This window comes from Heloderma suspectum, chromosome 6 (genome assembly GCF_057233095.1).
Source record: "Heloderma suspectum isolate Gila_16-S chromosome 6, 16-S_ref, whole genome shotgun sequence".
NCBI lineage: Eukaryota > Metazoa > Chordata > Lepidosauria > Squamata > Helodermatidae > Heloderma > Heloderma suspectum.
Window position 1 is genome coordinate 71,688,021 of NC_139463.1, and position 16,908 is coordinate 71,704,928.

At 42.3% G+C, this 16,908-nt stretch overlaps 1 protein-coding gene across 1 annotated transcript in view; it reads right to left on the reverse strand.

Annotated features, from left to right (window-relative positions):
- The window catches only part of IGF2BP1 (insulin like growth factor 2 mRNA binding protein 1), a 117,268-nt gene extending 103,037 nt beyond the window's left edge, over positions 1 to 14,231 (reverse strand). Inside the window, exons 1-2 of the mRNA XM_084804815.1 lie at positions 14,033 to 14,231; positions 12,357 to 12,417 (exon numbers count right to left, since the gene is read on the reverse strand). Of these exons, the coding sequence (XP_084660941.1) occupies positions 12,357 to 12,417; positions 14,033 to 14,207 (236 nt within the window). The 5' untranslated portion in view covers positions 14,208 to 14,231. The remainder of the gene's footprint in view (positions 1 to 12,356; positions 12,418 to 14,032) is intronic.
- Between the last annotated feature and the right edge of the window lie 2,677 nt (positions 14,232 to 16,908).

Genomic DNA, 16,908 nt, shown 5'->3' on the forward strand with positions numbered 1-16,908 from the left:
GCTTCATCCAGACTTTAAAAACCAAATGTTGCCCCTTACCATCCATTAACCACTATCACTAGGGCACTGACCTTTTTTAACAGTTCCATCAATTGCTCTTTTTAAAGTTCCATCAATTGCCTTTTTAAAAGTTCCTTCAATTGCCTTTGGGTCTTTTGAAAGGAAGTCTAACATATGAACTTCAATTCTGTATTTGCAGAGGAAGTGTAATAGCAGTTCCTTCCCCTTATGCATGGTGTTCCCTACTTTTCAAAGAGGTACAACTTAAAACCCTAGAGCAACATTTACTGAATATGAAGTACAGCAAAATTCAACAAAAAGCAAAATTGTTATTAGAGGTTTTTTAAAAAACAAATAATCAGAAAGGTAGCTTCATTTTGTTTTTCAGCTATGTGTGTTTGACCGATATATTTTTAAACAAATGTAGCATCCTGTTAAATAGCCAAGTGGATATATACTTGTTTCCCATCGCTTTGGCAAAACCTGTGATTTTGTTATGACTTATGGTTGAAGTTAATAAACGTATTTATTTTTATTACCTTTGAACCAAGTCTTGCAAGATTATCCCACAAAGGCTAAAATGTGATAGGAACCCATTTTAAGACTGATCATTTGGATATGCCCTAGGGCTGAAATCAAATCTTCCAGGCCCAAGTCCAATATTGCATCCACTGGGCTGCGCTGTTAAAATAGCAACTGTCAAACTACTTGCCAGCCTAAATCTCTTAATTACGATAATATGAAAAGAAAAATCCATGTCTGACTGATCATCCCCAATCGGGATCAGGAAGTAATCCCCCCTTCCGTTTCCTGGAAAACAATTAAGACTGGATAGTGACCAACTGGGACTGTGTGTATGTTTACCCTTGCTTGAGTTATCCAGAGCCATTTGTGCCACTGACACATTTCTATGCTTTCATACTGTAGGTCAGTGCAATCTGGATATTACAAATTGACTGGAGGAGGTTGGAGGATTTTTACACCAATAATAAAACTAGATGGCGTGTGTGTATTTTAGCTTCTTCCAGCTCTGGTTTTTGAGGATGATTTCATGTAAAGCAGACTCAAGCTCATGTACAATTTTGAATAATAAGAGAAAGGATCAAAGCATGATCCCATACTCCCATGTCCTAGAAGAATATGGGTTCAGGGCAAATTATAGGTAAGAAATCAAACTCATCCCTAAGGTGTCACTGTCTATTGCAGCCTTCCCCAAGCTAGTATCCTCCAGATGTTTTGGACTACAACTCCCAGCATTCCTGACCACTGGTCATGCTGGCTGGGGCTGATGGAAGCTGAAGTCCAATAGATCTTAAGGGCACTAGGTTGCCTACCCTCGAGACAGGGGAGCGCCAAAAGTGTACAGGGGAGAGAAATCGGGTTTAGCAAACACATCACAGGCATGCACAGGGGAGCTGGGATTGGCTCCCTAACACATGTCAACCTCATGTTTCCAAACATGCACCTTGCAAACCCCTATGTACACAGAAGACACATCTTAGCATGGAAAGCGTGGCTCAACCCTCCATTCAGTGTGTTTTCCAAAGTTAAAAAATGGCCTTGAAAAAAGCATTTCCAAACTGACTCTAATCACAGCCACAGGCTAGGAACACTCCCAGAAAGACTGCAGAAATCTCCACTTCACACCATCTCACCACTCTTCTTCCACAACCCAGGCTAGCATCCAAAATAGTAGGAACATAGGTCAGGCCACTGTTCCATCTAGCCCAGTATGGTCAACTCTGACAGGCAATTGCTCTCCAAAGGTCTCAGGCACCAAAAGTCTTTTTCATCACCTACTACCTGATCATTTTTTAACTGGAGATGCCAGGGACTGAACATGGAATCTTCTGCAAGCAAAGTATATTCAGAAAGCTACACCAGAGACCTCACACAGGTCTGGTGCTAGCGTCTCCAAGTCAATAATGAAATCATTTGCGCTTTCCAGGTACATGATAAAGTTTAATGCTTACTTTATACCAGGGGTCCAAAGTGCAGCCCTTGTCTGGTGACCCCAAAGACTCCCAGCATCTACTACCACAAAAAAAGAGAAAAATGCTCTAGGAATGGTCTCTATGGTTCCTACCACAGAAGCCTCATTCCTAGAGCATCCTAGAATGCAGTGCCCAAAGGTTTCTGCCTGCTTTCCAGGATGCTCTGGGAACAAGACTTCTATAGCAAGAACCATAGGGCTCATTCCTAGAGCATTTGTCTTTTTTCTCTTTTTTCTCTGTGGAGGGAAAGGAAGGGTTAGAGCTCTGAGTGAGTAGGTGTATGCATGTGTGAGTGGGGGGGAGTGACTGTGTGTGAGTGAGGGGAGAAGTGAGTGGGCATAGTTTGTGTGCGGAGGGGCCCAGGGGAATTCCAGCTCCCCCCCCCCCGACAGATTATCCCCAAGGAAATGCAGCACAAATGGAAGGATTATGTACGCCGCCTTGGCTTCCTGAAAGAGGGAAAAAGGCGGGATATAAATGTAATAAATAAATAATAAATAAATAAGGTGTCCACCCCATCTTAAATAAAAGGTTTTTGAATGCTAGAATGTATACAAGATAAGCAGTGTGAGTAAGTGGTGTGTGTGACTTCTATGTGAATGTGTACATACACAGGTGCAGCTCCAAACACACTAGCAAACACCTAAGGTGGCCCACAGGGCCAAAAAGGTGCACACCTACATGTGATTGCAACTAATGACAAGGTGGGAATTGCAGAAACTGAAATTGAATCCTGGTTAAGCCCCCCTCCTGGCCATGCTGGAGGAGAAGGAAGCAGGGAGTGCATGAGCTGGACGCTTCACTCGCCCACATAGTGCTAAACCACAATTTAGCACAGGGATGGAGGACCTCCAGATGTTGTCAGACTGCAACTCCCATCATCCCTAACTATTGACTATGCTGGCTGGGGATGATGGGAATTGCAGTCCAACCGCATCTAGGGGGCCACAGAGTCCCCAGCCCTCGTTTAGCATTACGTACCGATGCAGCTGCTGGGGGGGGGGGAGATTTCAACTTCTCTGGGGCAAGAATTGAATTTTGAGGCATTAGACCTGTGCAAGGATGGCAAAAATGTCCACAGGAGTTGCCATGTGAAGCCTGTTGTAGAACAAATAACAAGGAGTAAAGCCCAGTTCACATGATCACCAGTGGCATGTTTAAGCTGCGGCGTGTGGCAGCACATGCCAGGTGCCATTTGCCTCATTACCCACCTGGGTGCGGCTTGTTGTTTCATCCAAACCCAGGTGGCATGGTTTGTTTGAGGGGGAAACAACCCTCAAATAACCCAGCAACTGCCCATGTTTAAGTTGCGATGATCATGCAAATCGGGTCTAAGTCTTCAAGGTACTACATGACTCATTGTTGTCATGTTGCTGCTGTTGTTTTAGAAATGGAAACCTTAGATACCGGAGCCAAATGTTTAGGCGCTTGTTTTTGTTTGTTTGTTTGTTTGTTAAACTCTGCACCCTTTCAAATGCTATTTATGCGTGGAGTGGGAGCTGCAAATTGTGTTCATGCCTATGATTACACCAGGGTGCTAGTTGCCCCAGATGAATTAATCCAGAGCCATAAGCACTGACCTTGTATATTTATCAAAAGATTAAAAAGGAAAAGAAATGTAAAGCAATTTGTATGCTGAAAGCACTAAAGAAATACATCTTAAGATTGACCTCTGCTTTACAAGGGGTTTTGGACCCCATGGTGACTTTCTGAAACTTCAGAAAGTTGATTTCACTTCCCACCCTCTGAAATTAAATGATACAGGATTCAATCCTTTGTTAAGCCACATAACTCTGTTACAAGATTAACAGATGATTCTTATGCATGCTTACTCAGGAAGTCCTGAGGATTTCAATGGTGCTCCTTGGAGCCTACTTGGGCAGCACTTACTTAGTGCTTTCAAGTGTTCAAACTGCTTCACATCCTTTATCTAGCTGTAATCCCTACAACAACCCTTTAAGGTAAGTCAATATTATTATCTTCCATATTGCAGAAGGGAGGGTGGTGGCCGAGGTTGAGAGAGAGAGGCTTGCCTAAAGCCACTTAGCAAGTTCATGGCAGAGGCCAGTTTCAAACCGGAGACTTCTTGATCCATAGCTCAATCTTGCAGCTGCGTTGGAATACACCTCCCATGTTCCCCAGCCAGCACAGCCAATGCCTAAACATCAGGTTGGGGAAGGCACTACTATGAGGTAGGTCAGGATTACTTTTACTTTACTGATACAGAACAGAGAATGTGAAAGAGTGACTGGTCCAGGACCTAACGCAAGGTTTCTCAAGAGACTCTGGCTGAAAGCCAATGAGATACAATCTTGTGTGGAATCGTTTTTTTAAAAAATTCCCAGCCCAGTGTCAGCACTGATAGAAGCTGTCAGTGGATTTTCACATGTTGAACTAGTCTTACAAAGGGTTCAACAGAAGGCTGGGCCATGACAAAACATTTTTTAATTCAACCTATTTTCTAAGATTTGCAGGAGGCAATTCTGTCACGCATATGCTGCATTAGCTGGAAAACTGGATCAACAAAAGCCATTTAAAAAGGAATTTGTTATGTGTTTCCAGACCTGGATAACATGTTTGTTTGAATCCATCCTTAACCCTAGTCCAGAGAAAGGCATGCTTAAATCCCACAAAAATAAATGAAACCAGCAGTTAAGTGTAGGCTTAAATCATACAGGTTTAAATGCGGGTCTGCACACCTAACTTCCTCTGGATTGTCCCACTGACTGCAGAAGTACTAAGAAGGAGGTGATTTTTGGCCCACACTGTTCTAAAGGGTCACTCAGCCATCTTTTTGGGGTGAGGTGCCGGGAGCTGTAAGGGGGAGGAGGAATCACCAAAAACTGCCTCTCTCCTTGTCCTGCTGATGGAAGCCTCCACTGGATCAAAGAGCTATCCAGCAGCAGAGAGACACCAATTGATCACAACCCAGATTTAAATCCAAACTTAAGTTTATATCTTCTTAATTGGATTGACCATACAAATTCTAGGGACAACCCCACCCCAATTAATCAAGAGGCCAGTATACGTTGTTTAAGACATCTGAACAACTTGACAAGCTTCAAGAAACTAATATTCTTCAAAAGGAAAAATGTTCTTGAGCACTCTGCTAGAACAGACTCAGAACTGCTTTGCAACATACAGGATAGAATCCCTATGTTTTCTCCTATTCTAATGTACCATGGAATCCAGTATTAGAGATGACTGCTAGTTTCCTCAAATTGAAAGCTGCTGACACCTCCCACATGGCTTCATAAAACAGGGACACCACAGTTTTAGTGTACCACAAACCTTCCCCAATCTGGTGCTCTCCAGATGTTCTAGACTAAAACTTCCAGGATTCCTGACCATTAGCTGGCTGGGGTGATGGTAGCTGAAGTCCAAAACATATGGTGGGTACCAGGTTGGGGAAGGCTGGTATACAACATGGTAAATATATAGAACTCCTCTAAACACACATACATGCAATAAAACACAGAAAACCACAGCAGAAACACACAAATACCTAGCTAACTCCACAGAAGACCAAAGTAGAGACACTCCCACAACCACAACCACCATCACTCTCTCTCACACACACACACAGATTCCAGTGCCCTACATTTCTGATATATTCAGTTGGCAGCTAAATAAATTCAAAAGGAAGGGGTATAGGATATAGAGATCAGCTTCACAGCGTGTGAACATGAGACATGTAGTATATACAGAGGGAAGGCAGAGAGGTATCTGACATGTGAATATTTGTCAGGGTGAGACACTTGATCTCAAAAGATTCCTTATGAAACCTGCCAGTACAGTTCTTAACAACAAAAAGAGAAGCGCTCACTTTCACTACAGCGCCAGTGATGGTTCAGATTTACAACACATTCAGGATCTTGGATACCAAACAAGTTGCCCACCTTTTCCTAGGAGGCCCACAGCCAGTCTTCCAAGACAATACGCAGATGTTCAGAGAACATTGAAAAACTTTAAAACAAAACACTGAGGTTCAGATAAATTAGATACTGTTCATTCCATAAAATGGTAAAAAGAAAAACGTATGCCCCACTGCCACCTTCTTTTGACTAGGAAAAAACAAATGGGATTTACAACTTTCTGAAGGAGAGGAATACCCTGTTTTAATCCCAAACAGGGGTGCCCTCATTTACGATCATGGAAGTCACAATGAACATGAAAATCTGGTCTACAGATCTAACAATCCAATCCCAAAGGATTAACCCAGCCTATTCTAAATCAGTTAAAGTCAGAGGTCCAGCGATATGCTGAAAAGCCCACGCTACACCCAGATCCAAGAAACCGTAAAACAAATGCCATGCATCCAAGGGAAGATCTGGGCTTGCATTTCTTAAACAGCACCCCACCTGTAGTCACTTTTGAAACTGAAGTTTCAAAAAAGCTGTGAACTATGACGCAGGGTAGCCACACCCAAGCTGATGCCCCTCCAGATGTTCTGGACTACAACTCCCACAACACCTTAACAATGGCCATGCTGGCTGGGGCTGATGGGAGTTGTAGTCCAAAACACCTGGAAGCCACCAGGTTGGGGAAGGCCAGCATAGGGGATCAAAAACAAAAAGGCACAAATGCCACAGCCCTGGGTGAAGCCTAAAGAAGCAGACCTTTTGGCTCCTGGCTTTAACAGCTCTGCTTCACTGCTACACAAAAGTACCTTTATTTCTGTCAAGAATGCAGCATCTTATATTTCAGACATCATTGGCAGTACACAAAAAAGCCAACATACGGTCACCTAACTTTATTTGGTGTTAAGGTGAAAGCAAATTACAACTAAGGGACTACACTTTCTTTCCACAAATCTTGACCATAGCATCCTTTCTACATCTTTCTTCGTGAATTTCAGAGTGGAGAGAAGTATAGACCTTACAGCACTGTTCCCCAAGCTGGTGCCCTCCAGATGTTTTGGACTACAACTCCCTGACCATTGGACATGCTGACTGGGGATGATGGGATTTGTCATCTAAAAGCATCCATAGGCTGGGGATTGCTGATTTAGAGGTATATCATTTCTCTTCTAAAACAAATAAACTTGTTTGCTTCAAGCTTCACGAACAGAGATGAAGCACAATCCTATGCATGTTTACTCGGAAGCAAGTCCCATTATGTTCTGCAGGGCTTACTCCCAGGCAAGTGTGTATAGGATTAGAGCCTTAGAAACCTTTCATAGTGTCACCAAGGGAAATACATTCCATTCATAAAATCAGCATGTATCTGATGAGGCTAGTTATTAGCTACTAACAGCGCAATCCTATACATATCTACTCAGAAGTCCCATTCAACAGGACTTACTCCCAGGTAAATATGTGTAAAACTGAGCCCTAATAGCACCTCCTAGAAGGAGGCTTGAGGTGTATTCTCTCTCTTAAGTGCTTGAAATTTCAAGTGCTGGATTCATGGTATTTTTCAAGAGTCTGTCCTGTTCTCCAAACTTTACCAAATGCTTGTTGGTACAATTCTGGAAAACATCAACATTTCTGGGTATTTTTGGAGAACTGGGAAAATTAACTCTCTCTCCATTGTTGCTGTTTCTACAGAGCAAAAGTCACTTGTCCTTTTAAATTTGTTTCCCTACAAACCCCAGACAATCACCAGTTGTACTTATTCATTCTCCAACAACTTTTTTTACACTAAGTTAAGCAATTCCTCCCTTTATTAAAATCAAAGAAAAACTGTTAAGATCCCAATGGTATGCAACTGCTCATTTTTTCCCTTGGTCAGGTTATGCTGGTAAGAACTAAACAGGTGCTTGGAATTCCATCTAATTCCATGTACACTTATATGCAGTAAGCCCCACTGAACAGAGTGGGACTTACTTCTGAGTCAGTATTCATAAGATTGCACATTTTGATCTAACTCAAGCATTTTGACCAGAACAATTAATTCAGATTCCCCAAAGGGACTGTTTCCACATTGCAAGAGGACATGCTTTCCCCAATCCTGAATGTGGATATGCTGCGAGCCAGCACATGAACAAAAGCCTGCAGCAAAGGATCAACACAGTGCATCCAATAAGGAGGTATCGCATGCGAACCATGCAAACCCCCCAGTGGGTCTCTTCTTGTCAACATCTGTGTTCAAGACTGCACACTAGCCACTCAGTTTCTGGGGCATCTTTGACTGGACTCTTCATACCCACACTTTCAATTTTTGTTGTCAATAATACAGGGGGACGACTTTGGAGTTCTATCTTTAACTCTGTCTCTATAAACAGCAGTGAGATACACAGCCTTCTGCTGCCCCTGTAGTTCCTGGCTTGGGAACCAATCAATACTGCAAAAGATCTTCACGGGTGCAATCCTATGCATGTTTAGACAGAAAAAAGGCCTACAACTCCCAGCATGCGCCTGCCAGTCTACATATAATTTCTGCCTTTACTGTCACTAATACTTGTTTCTGCTTAAGAGTTTACGTTTACATCCTGACATAGTTCACAAGACAAAATGTTTGTTGCCTGTACAAAAAATGAAGAAATTCCCAAACAGGTAAATCCACCAAAGACCTATGTAGAAAGCAAAACAGAACCATTACAAAATAATATGTTTAGAACTTTGTAGTGAAAGCTTTTGGCATGATTCAGATATTCCAACTTTGGCTGGTGTTGTTGTTGCAGTTGCAAGAAAGTGTAACATTAACTCATTTGCTGGGAAATGAACAATGACATAAATTAAAGTGAAGAATTCTGTAGCTTCTTTCTCTAAGCTTTAGGCTGCAATCTTATACACTTACCAGGAAGTAAGTCTCACCGAACACAACAGGACTTAATTCTGCATAGACAGGTGTAAGATTGTGCTTTTAGCTTGTTTGTTGCAAAGACAGATATATTATCTTCAGCTAAAGCTGTACCAGACTATACACACATCTATTGTAAGATGTCACACTTGATTTTACAAAGCACTGAACATTTATATTATACCACAGTATTACTTTACATACTGTCCACGTATTGACTAGTGCACTATTTAGATAAGATACCTTAAACAAATTAGATCATAATTCTACAGAAATTATCAAACAAAAATACTAATAAATCAAAATAACTAATGTTACTTTGTAGATAATAAAAAACTTTTGAAGTATACCTGCTGATCACTTGTCTTAAAACCACCATGAACAACATCTCCCTAATAGTTATGGGGCTACTGAGGCATAACCACTTTTTTGGCTACTGAAGGGTTTTGGGGGGCTACTGAGGAATAATCACTTTTTTCTCAGTTACTAAAGTTTCATTCTCTCTAGGCTAGTCACTTCCAGTCCTCATATCTGGAATGTCTGCTTGATGGATTCACTGAATTTCCCCTCCCCTCCTTTTTTTTATCCATTCATGTTTGTCCCTCTCTCCCCCACCCCACAATTCTATCCACTTCAATCTTTTCAGTCTCAGACAACCCCACCCCTAACCTCCAAACATTTCTTAACATTCTTGAGTTCTTAAAACATCTTCGAGGTTGTGTTAATTAACCCTTTCCAACACCAAAAGGAATTTGCTGCCTTTTTAAGGAATAAAATTGCCGATTTCCTCCAAGTCCTTTTTTCAATAAAGGTATAACTGAAAACACAGACACATTAAGTGCCCAAAATCTTCTATTTCCCCCCACGCACACACACCCCAAATTTATACACTCTTCCTTTGGAAGTCAGAACACTTTCTTGTAAGTTCCCTTCCAATCAATGTAACTTTTAGAAGGTTAAAATAGGAATACTGCAATCCCAAAAAGCTTCATAGACACAATGTTGATCACTAAGGCACTTGTTAGTTAGTATGCAGATCATTTTTTCTAAGTAGGAGCCCCAAATTCACTTATCCATATGTACATCTTATATATTTAGAAAAGACTAAGAACTAACTCTGTATCTGGGTTCTCAACCTTTATTTGTTGAGTTTCAAATGTTGTCTAACGTAAGACGCTGCAACTGCCAATTCATTAAAACTAACTTAAAATGAAATTTGAAATCATTCACAATATTAGTAGAAATAAACCCTTTAAAGATATGTATGCAATTCTTCCACAGGTCAATAGTACACTCTGCATCTGTTTTAATTACTATTTAAACTAACCAGGTGGCATAGTTTATAAATGGTAGACATACAATGTCAGTGTCACCAGAGAAAATACTCTCAATCCTAGAAAATCATCTCTATCTGTCAATATGGGCATTCTTGGCATCTTCTAGTTATTGGGGTTGAACAAATAAGCCAGATTTGATTTTTGTTTTAATGAAATAAGCCATGTGATTTGATTTGATTTTAATTATTGAAAGGACACAGATTAAAATGTCTCCATTTGCTCAAGGTATTCTTTACTTAAATGGTGACCATCTTTACAGATTTTGGAGATGCAGGGAAAAAGCTCTTACTAGCCACATGTTGAGACTATACTCATCATATTTAGTTAACTAGTTCTTGTTTTGGGTATCACTCCAAACAAGAAAATCAAGTCCCAAGGCAAGTGGAAGAACAGAGATACACAAACAGACACACACCCTGTAAAAACTCAACCTAACACTATCTTACAATTTTTATCAATGGGAAAGTGATCTATCATGAAAAACAGGCTATCCTTTCTTGTTCTAACAACTTCCCCAAAAAATTCAGCATTTTATTTCTACACTTCTAAAAGAAATGCAAAATCTGTATTGGGAAATGATTAAAGTAACTTTATCACACATCCTAAGCACAAGGTTAAAAATGTATCTTGCATGAATCTACAAATAAAATCTTGGTATGCATCAAGTGACGTCAGCTTAACTCCTTTAAGGGAGTCTTTGAAAACTCAAACACGGCCACTGTGACTTTTAAGAAGGCAGATGTTTTTAGATGTATGGAGGAGAAAGCATACCAAATGAGAACAAGTACGGAAACCTGTTTAAAGGAAAAGTATCTCCTTTAGATTTACTAGTAAGTTAGATCCCTCTACTTATATGTGTTTAGCCACAATGTACTTGAATTACAAAATTCTTCAAGTGATTAATCTGTATATGGTTGATGTTTAGCATTAAAGTCCCAGGAGAATCAGAACCTAGTAATTTCCCAAAATCATCCGTATACTACACAATTGATTGGGGGGTTTTAAAAACAGCATTCAAGGGAAAACAAGAATATTCAGGTTCCTTTTCTTCCCCATACCTCCTTCCAGCCACCAATCCCCCTCCCCCAATATTTATTATGCTTTGTTTCATTCTGGAACTGCCTTCCCAATAAACTTTCTTTCGATTGTCATTTAAAACCACAGCTACCCTATGTACCATGCTATGATGACTGTTACAAGCACTATTGATCACCCATTACACAAAGCCCACGCTTGTTGCTACAATAAAATAAATTAATCAAATAGATTTTGGGACCCTTCCAATCTACAGAGGGAGCTGCAGGAAGCCATTCATAAGAATGTTTTCTCCTCCATCAGGACATTCTACTACAAAGTTTGAAAGTCCAAAAAACTAAAGAGAGAGAGAGAAAAGGAAGTTTGATGTCTATCACAAAAACTAAGATATTGAACTACAGAAATAGACCCTCAGTTTCACCCCACCTCCTCTACCTCTATTTTTGAAACTCCTGTCTGGAAAAAATGTGTTCATGCTGAATTCTGTGAGAAAAGTGCATTAAGAATTTTGTATCCACTTTTTAAATTTCGTATGAATGAGGAATAATTATAACTTTTCTCTGAAAGATAGGACTCTTCGCTACATCATAACTACCCCAAACTGCCAAAATAAATCTAGGCAACCAAAATATTGAACCAATAGACCAAAAAATACTAAATACAGTAACACTACTTTAAAAAAGATGTTAAAAGAAATACATCTACATAAAAGTGCAAAGTTTTCGAACATTCACAGGAACAACAAATGGAAAACCCATACATTCTTTTCATTTTAGGAAACTGGGACAGCAAGCTCCTTGCTTACTTAATTTTAGCAAGAAAATTAAAACAAAACACAGAAAGATTGACTTTTAAAAAAAGATCACACAGGAAAGTCTTGTCAAGTAGAGATTTATTTGTATAGTAAATGACATTGCAATTTAAATAATAGGGCCTCTACCTTGTTTTGAGATTGTCACTGAATACACCACTGAAGGCTAATAATATTTTTCCTTCATAGTACCTTAAAAGTAACTTTAACAAGAATTTGGGCTGAAAGAAAATGTACAAGTTGACTACCAGAGGGGTTTCTCCCTACCCCCAAATAGCTTCCTTATGGAGTGGAGAAGGAAAATGTAAATACACCCTTCTCGAAACTTAAGATTTGCCTGTCCAAGTTTGGCATTTAACACAGTATTTTGTCTTTTTATTTTAGCCATTGCTTTTCAACATTGACAAAATTAAAGAAATTAAACAACTGAATTACCTTTGCTTTTTAGGTACTGAATGTTCAATCTCGAGCTGTTTTCCATGCAGCTCCACTTTGCCTAAAAACACAAGTGTCTTTTTTAAAAAAAATATGTAAAAGGAAATGTGGACACCAATTCCCATGTGCAATTCAACTTCTACTCCCATCCCTCGTATTTTTACTCAGTTTTATTGGGGAATTCAGGTGGATTTCACCAGTAACCACAGGGCCAGATTTCTCTATTTATTAAAAATAAAATTGGATCTCAAATGGAGGGGACTAAACAATGGAAGAAACCAAGGAAGATTTTCCCAGGGCCATAGTTTTGGCAGATTTGACTCATTTCACATTTACATGCTGAAAGATCAGTTTCATCAGAGGAAAGGCGAAAATAAAAATTGTAAGGCCTCTTCAGCCGGCTTATTCCACCCCAACTTGCTTGGCTTTCAGAATTATTCATGCAAAAAAAAAAAAAAAAAAAACCTGTAACCTATGAAACCTGTATTTAGTTGGGAAGAAAGAACATGAAGCTAGAAAAGGTGTAACAACTAAATTCTGATGTGTTTATTTTGAGAAAGGGGGCAAAAGAGGTTTGTTCTCAGCAAAAGTCAACATCAGGTTTGCTTGCTAGTTTCCCCGTCCGCCTCTCTCTCTTCTCAATCTCGTAGCAGCATGGCGACCTTCGCGCTAATACACACACCACATGCCCCAGGAAAACCCAGTTTAAAATCAAAATGGCCAAAGTCCAGCACCTCCCCGCATTCCTTCCCACCTCCCTCTTTTAAAGGAGCTCCCCCTCCCATCCTCCAAAGTACCACACACTCTCAAAGTACAAAAATAGAGCATTTGATTGCATGGTAAATCCCAAATGGCCTTGAAAGATGAACAACGGGGGGGGGGGTGTTGATAATAGAACCCGGGTTTTAAGGGGAAGAAGGTTGATTTTTGGTTTCTTCTACTTCATCTTCAGTTAGAGCAGGACTTTGGGGGGGGTCATCCAAAGGGGGTGACTTCTTGGGAGCAGAGAGAAAGAGTCTCACCCATTTTTATTTTGTTTTCTGAATGCTGTAAGATTTGCCCATTTTTAATTTATTTTAAAGAAGAGGCCTGTTACATGAAGTGTGTTAGTAGTAGCAATAATTATTATTATTATTACTATGGCCATTTTAGGTGGGACAGAAAGCACATGAAAAAAGAAAAACAAGAGCCCTCTAGAAATCCAATGGAAGTTGATGGAAGATCCTAGGCCCTACAAGTTTATTATGTTTTACGAGAATGAAGACACACATACACCCCTTGGTTCACGACTCCAGGATCGGATTTTAAAAAGTGGGAGGGGGGAAGCAAAGCAGTCCCCCCCCCTCCAGTTATGGGGGGGGAGAATATGAAACGAAAGTGAACTTGCACTGATGACACAGAGAGGTAGAGAAAGAAACAGGGCGGAAGCTGCACAAGCATGGGGGAAATGTGGCTGAACTCATCTTTACAAACCACGTTTTGATTCCTTGCACACACAAAAAGAACGTCCCTAGTATTTGGGGTACGCGGGGGGGGGGGCTGTCGGTGTGCTTTTTTTATTATTCCGTGTGTTTTTGCAACAAAAAGGAAAAAAGGAAAGAAAAGCCAGAGCTGCAGGAGGAGGAAAAAGGGGGGAAAGAGAAGGAGAGAAAGAGAGGGAGATCCATTTGGCTTACCAGAAAAAGTTTCGATGGCTTTCATGGCCCATTGCTCATCTGGGCAATCGACAAAGGCGTAGCCAGATTTCACCAAGAACTGGCCAGAGAAGGAGATTTTGTGGTCGTTGAAGACTTTCTCCAGATCCGCCGGAGTAACGTTCTCGTTGAGGTTCCCAATGTACAGCTTGTTCATGGCTGATGCGTTTTGCACAAAATGTTGGGTAGGTCCAAAAAGGGAGGGAGTCACGGGAGGTGGGAGGGAAAGGAGGAAAAAAAAATCTCACACACCGGGTGGGGAAGGAGGGTGATTGGGGGGCGGGGGTGGTGCTGCTGCTGCTGCTGCAACTTTTAACAGATTAAAAAAGTTTCTTATTTAATCTTGGTGGCCCAGCAAGTCGGAAAAGCCAGTTATTTGGGGTGTGGAAAGGAAAGGGGGGGATAATCTAAGAGGAAAGGGGGGAAAGGTTCCCTGTTTGCAGAATCAATGGGGCTGATGGGTTTGGGTGCAACTTCGTATGGCGGGCTTGAGAAAATGGCTCGAGTGAGTGCGTGTGTGAGTGAGTGCGAGTGTGTTTTCCAGCGGCCCCCCAACTCCTTTCGAGTCGCAACTCATGTGTCACACTCACCCACACTCACTCACTCACTCACACATACACACACAGGACGTCGCCGAGGCAGGCTTTGGCGCCGCCCCTAAATAAAATCGACCTGGAAAAATGAGTGAAAATGTTTGCGAGAGGAAGCCACGTGGTGGAGCCACAAAAAAAGAAAAAAGGAAGGGACCACCCCTACAAGGGGAGGGGCAGACACACACACGCAACGCTTATGTTCAGAGGCAGGGCAGCCTTTTTCCCCCCTAAACTGCAAATACTATTTTATTTACATTTTTCGTCCTCCACCGCCCTCCCCCCTCCAAAGAAACCTTTCCAATGAATTGCACTTTCCTATCAAAAGCGCATCTGTGCAGGACGCCAACTCCTGATCTCCCCGAGCTACCTCTTTTTCTCCAGCTAGGAGGGCTGCGACCCAACCCCCCATCCCAAGCGCCCTGCCTCCTCCCGCTCCTCTCCTAAGCCTGTTCTCCCCCCCCCCTCCGAACCCACGAGCTTCTTAAAGAGTTTGAATGAGATTTTCTGGATGTAAACGTAACCAAAGGGACCTCTGCTTCCCTAGCAGGGCGGTGGGGGCGGGGAATGAGGAGGGAGAGGTGACGCTCCGTGGACGCGTGTTAGACCCAAAGTTTCGCTCGCTATTCCCTCCACGCGGTTTGGGAGGATCGTAAGCGATTTTTTTTTTTAAGGCAAGAATGACTGACCCAGTGCAAGAGGGGAGGGGTGTGGGAGGGTGGACGAGAGCCATATTGGATCTCCTTGGGTTTGTGGCAAGAGTTACGAACGCGTTCCCGTTACGCTACTTTGGGCTCTCCAAAACCAAGGCGTACAATGACTTGAAAACGCTATGGGTGTGTCTAATCTTTATATATATATATATATATATATATATATATATATAAATAATTGCACCTGATGAAAGCACGTCTGCCAGACGTACATCCCGCAGTAGAGTCCTCCTCCTTTGGGCGTGCGACCACCACCACGCTGCCCAGAAGGAGAAGTGGGACGAACGTTCACACGTCGGCGACGGGGTTTTTGTTCGCGTTTCTCCTCTGCGCGAAAGAGTGGGGCGGGGTCTGCGTGGTAAGAAACGCACGCATTGAAGACTTCGGGGGTTCTCCGTGGGCGCCGGTGCTTCTTCGCAACCACATAGGCGGTTAGGAAAAAAAGAAAAACCCTGTTCCATCCCCGGAAAAATCGTTCTGAAATAAAGAGTGCCTGGACTGGGGAACAGCGCGCGCCTCAATACCCAAGGTTAAAAGAGAGTGGGGAGTGGTGGGGGGGGGGGAGAGGAGGAGGATGTACTTCGGTCTCCTGCTCCTCTCAACAGCCCAGGAAGGGATGAAAAATGCAAGCGACCCCCCGCTCCTCCTCCTCAGCCCCCCCACTCCTTCTCCCCAGGCCCCCCCCCCCGCTTCTCCTTAGACTCGCTACTTTGATCGAGTTTTTCTTCTGCTTCAATTTCTAGGTTCTTTTGGCTTCATCAATAAACATCATCAACTCTTTTCTCCACCATAGAACAACAACAAAAAGAACTAGTGGGGGGGGCAGGAGGGAGAGAACCAAAAAAGGAGGGGCCCCGGTGCCTGCAATATATGCGAACAGGCATTTGGTTCCATGAATGGACATCGGTGGGAAGCCATCAAAATTAAATATATATTTCTCCACCAACCAAAAGGGCGGCGATTGGAAGCTGCTTCCGCTTAACCCTTGTCTCTCACGAGGTAGCATGCGCGCGCCCCGTCCCTCCCTTTCTTGTCTTGTCTTTTTTAATCCGCCATCCATGTACCTCTTCCCGGGAGGAAATGGGTCAAGTGATTGAAATAAATGCCTTGCAAAAAGGGGGTGGTGGGTTTGGCTTCATTGCAACGCAGGAACAGGGGTAAGGGGGAGAGACCCGATGCTTTTTAGCTTAAATCGCCCTGGAACCCCCCTTTAACAGCCCGATCCTAGTCCTTCTGGCGTGTTTACTCAGAAGTAAGTCCCACCGTGTTCAAGAGACCTTAATCCCTAGCAAGTGCCTTTGAAGATCGCAGCCTGAGACCGCGATGCTATACATACTTACCTGGAAGTAAGTCCCATTGAACTCAGTGGGGTTTACTCCTGAGTAGACATGTACTAGGATTGCGCTGTTCAGTCTCTTTATTTACCTCTTTTAAGCCACTTTGGCCACCTAGAGGAATCCCCCCACCCCCCGATCCGGGCAAGAAGGATCGTTGCCTGAATAGAAAGAGTGGGGGACAAAAGAGGAAGATGGTGGATGGATGCAACCCTTTGCAC